General features: G+C 55.3%; 1 protein-coding gene across 1 annotated transcript; it reads right to left on the bottom strand.

Moving 5' to 3' along the window:
• Window positions 1–286: 286 nt before the first annotated feature.
• LOC121162563 (histone H3.3A) lies at window positions 287–1,985 on the bottom strand. The gene is made up of 4 exons (XM_040989662.1): window positions 1,865–1,985; window positions 1,406–1,543; window positions 1,174–1,327; window positions 287–1,082 (listed from the first exon to the last, which is right to left on the bottom strand). Exons 2-4 carry the CDS (start codon window positions 1,531–1,533, stop codon window positions 954–956), a joined length of 411 nt encoding a protein of 136 aa, XP_040845596.1. The 5' UTR covers window positions 1,534–1,543; window positions 1,865–1,985; the 3' UTR covers window positions 287–953.
• Between the last annotated feature and the right edge of the window lie 2,004 nt (window positions 1,986–3,989).

Raw genomic sequence — 3,989 nt, 5'->3', positions numbered from 1 at the left:
CCAGTGAGCAGGGTGCCGCCCCCACAGCAGGCATACACTACGGGATTAGAATAGAAAACTCCACAACATAGCTTCCTCTTGGCGGAGGAGAGAAAACCTATTGACGAGACCGACCACAACACGAGGCAAAGCTGCACTAACTAGCTCAGATTAGTAACAGATGATGCTGGTGCGAGTAACTTTATTCTAGAGCCCTTATAAATAAAACTTCCCCATTAGTGTTTGCATTATCAGCTAGAGGGTTAGTTAGCATGTGGTAGAATGAGGACTTATGCAAGGTATAATGCACAAAGCATTTCACTACTACGAAAACAAGTGCAGTCTAGTCAGGAAAGACCGACTCAACTCTAATTACAACACATCTTAATGACAAGACTCCCCACCACTTGTGAATGCAAAACATTTAATTTAAAAATGTTGACACTACAATATATAAAATAGCTATTATAAATGCACATAGTGTATTCTATAGCTGCCAGGTTTACTTTTTTTTTTTTCTTTAAGGAACTAAGTTACACTGTGGTTAAGACTTGCACCTTCACCCTTGGAAAAGCCCACATTCTATCACAGTGATGTATGGTCAGACTTAACAGCCCCAACTGCTAAACGCTCGCATCAAGTCATAACCAGTTTTATTGCAAAAGGACCCTGTACACATTTATCACTTCTAGTACCTTAATAGCTACCCAACAAGTCAGTAACATACAGAAACATGCATCATGAGAAGCAGGAAGTTCACCCATCCCTTCTGCGCATGAGCAGCGTGTCCCCCCAACCCCAGCCTGTGACCGAGGCCCGAGACCAGTCACTTCTCGCATTCATCCTGAGTGAAAGATGGAATGACTTAAGTACAAATGCAACATATTATAAACAATCTCTTACAAAAAAAGTCACAAATTAAACCAAAGTATTTTACAGAATTTACTACAAAACGCCATAAAAACCGCCTCCACTCAGGCTCGCTCTCCCCGTATCCGGCGGGCCAGCTGGATGTCTTTGGGCATGATGGTCACTCTCTTGGCGTGGATGGCGCACAGGTTCGTGTCCTCGAACAGACCCACCAGGTACGCCTCGCTGGCCTCCTGCGGAGGGCGAGAAGCCGGCGTGAGCCGCCTGCCGGCGGGGCGCCCCGACCCCACGCCGCACGCCGGGCCCGGCCGGGCTGGGCCTCACCTGCAGCGCGCCGATGGCCGCGCTCTGGAACCGCAGGTCCGTCTTGAAGTCCTGCGCGATCTCCCGCACCAGCCGCTGGAAGGGCAGCTTCCGGATCAGCAGCTCCGTCGACTTCTGGTAACGGCGGATCTCCCGGAGCGCCACGGTGCCGGGCCTGGGGCGCAGGGCGGTCAGCGGGGCCGCCGAGCACCCCGCCGCGCGGCCTCCCCGTCCCTCCCGGCCCGCGACCTACCTGTAGCGATGCGGCTTCTTCACCCCGCCGGTCGAGGGGGCGCTTTTCCGGGCGGCCTTCGTGGCCAGCTGCTTGCGGGGGGCTTTGCCTCCGGTGGACTTGCGCGCAGTCTGCTTGGTCCGGGCCATTGTCTCGAGCCTGACACACGGGTAGGTCGGGCGCGGCGCCGGGCGCGGGGTCCCCTCCTCCCCGGGGTGGGGTCGGGCGCACGGCAGATGGCCGCGGGCAGCCCGGCGCCTCCCCCTCCCCGGTGACTCAGGCGGCCGCCTCCCCCGGGAGCGCGGGGAGGAGCCACTTCCCGCCTCCCTCCGCCCCGATCGCCGCCAACGCGCTTCCGGAGCGCGCACCCCGGGAGGGCAGGACCTGCCCGGGGAGGGTCTGCGCGCCCCCGGCCGCCCGAGCCCGCCGCCCCCCGGCGATCGGCCGCCAGCCGCCGCCCCGGCCCCGGCCCACACTCACCTATCCGCGAAGCCTCAGGCCGCCTCTCCGATCGCCGCAGCCGCTGCCTCCCGGGAGCCGCAGAGCCGAGCGCCGAGCACCGAGAGCACTAACGACGGGCTCCGCACCAACGACCAAACCGCTCTGTGCTCCTGGCCCCCCCGACGCCGGCCTTTTTATACCGACGCTTCACGCTGCGCGCTTGCGTCACAGCGCCCTCATTTGCATACACCAACGACTTCTGCTATTGGCTGGCGCACTCGCCGACGCGCTGACATCCCCCGACACAAAGGCCGTGCTTCGGCCCCGGGCCCTGATTGGCTGGCATCCGGGCCTCTGATTGGATGCTAAAGGGGCCGCGTGATTGGATGAGTACAAAGTGGAATAGACGAATCAGAGTTTAGCAGCCAGCGGCTCTTCTGATTGGACGAAATGAAGCTATGTTTGGATCCTTCCCTTGGTTCCAAAGCTCCACAATAGAAAGTTGATGAAAATGGTTGGCGTTTGGTCGCTGTCAAGGCTTTTACCAAGTCCGCAAAGGAGACAGAAGGACCGACAAACTATTGTAGTTCAGGAGGAGAGGCTACTTTAACGAAAGTCTTGTAAATATTTTCCACTGTAAAACAGAAAGTGATTTCTGGATAGTTACTTTTTCCTAACATGTTGATTAAGCATGTAGTGTAAGGCAGACTGGATTTCAGGCAATCACTGTTTTCTTTCTTTCTTTCTTTTTTTGAAAGATTTATTTATTTATTGGAAAGTCAGATATACAGAGAGAAGGAGAGACAGAGAGGAAGATCTTCCGTCCACTGATTCACTCCCCAAGTGAGCGCAAAAGCCCATGCTATGTCAATCCAAAGCCAGGATCCATAACCTCTTCCGGGTCTCCCACATGGGTGCAGGGTCCCAAGGCTTTGGGCCGTCCCCGACTGCTTTCCCGGGCCACAGGCAGGGAGCTAGATGAAAAGTAGAGCTGCTGCGATTAGAACCGGTGCCCGTATGGGATCCTGGTGCGTTCAAGGTGAGGACTTTAGGCGCTAGGCCATGCCGCGGGGCCCAATTACACTGTTTTCTTTTTTCTTTTTTTATTTTTAATTTTTATTGGAAAGACAGATGTACAGAGAGGAGAGACAGAGAGGAAGATCTGTCCTATGACTCACTCCTCAGGCGGCCGCAACGGCCAGAGTTGAGCCAATCCGAAGCCAGGAGTCTCCTCCGGGTCTCCCACGCGGATGCAGGGTCCCAAAGCTTTAGGCCATCCTCTGCTGCTTTCCCGGGCCACAGGCAGGGAGCTGGATGGGAAGCAGGGCTGCCGGGATAAGAACCAGTGCCCATATGGGACTCTGGGCGTGCAAGGGGAGGACCTTAACCACTGCGCCACCGCGCCGGGTCCTACACTGTTTTCATTTTCTTAAGATTTATTTTTATTATTTTTTAATTGGAAAGGCAGATATACAGAGAAGAGAGACAGAGAGGAAGATATTCCGTCCGATGATTCACTCCCCAAGTGAGCGCAACGGTCGATGCTATGCCGATCTGAAGCCAGGAGCTTCTTCCGGGTCTCCCACGTGGGTGCAGGGTCCCAAAGCTTTGGGCCGTCCTCGACTGCTTTCCCAGGCCACAGGCAGGGAACTGGATGGGAAGCGGGGCTGCCGGGATAGAACCGGCGCCCATATGGGATCCCGGGGCGTGCAAGGCGAGGACCTTAACCACTGTGCCACCGCGCCGGGTCCTACACTGTTTTCTTAAGTACAATATTTTATCTCATGTATATAATTTTTAAAAATCAAATAGCAGTTCTTTTATTTGGGGGAGTAGAGAGGGGATAAATAATAGATACAAAGAAACAAATGTCAGGCCAGTGCGATGGCGCAGTGGTTAAGGTCCTCGCCTTGAACGCCCCGAGATCCCATATGGGCGCCGGTTCTAATCCCGGCAGCCCCACTTCCCATCCAGCTCCCTGCCTGTGGCCCGGGAAAGCAGTCGAGGATGGCCCAAAGCTTTGGGACCCTGCACCCGCGTGGGAGACCTGAAAGAGGCTCCTGGCTTCAGATTGGCTCAGCTTCAGCTGTTGCAGCCACTTGGGGAGTGAATCATCAGATGGAAGATCTTCCTCTCTGTCTCTCTTCTCTGTATATCCACCTTT

The sequence above is a fragment of the Ochotona curzoniae genome, unplaced genomic scaffold (assembly GCF_017591425.1).
Source record: "Ochotona curzoniae isolate NIBS_2020 unplaced genomic scaffold, NIBS_Ocur_1.0 contig_523, whole genome shotgun sequence".
NCBI lineage: Eukaryota > Metazoa > Chordata > Mammalia > Lagomorpha > Ochotonidae > Ochotona > Ochotona curzoniae.
Note: the sequence above shows the minus strand (reverse complement) of the source record. Positions and strands in the feature narration are given on the sequence as shown.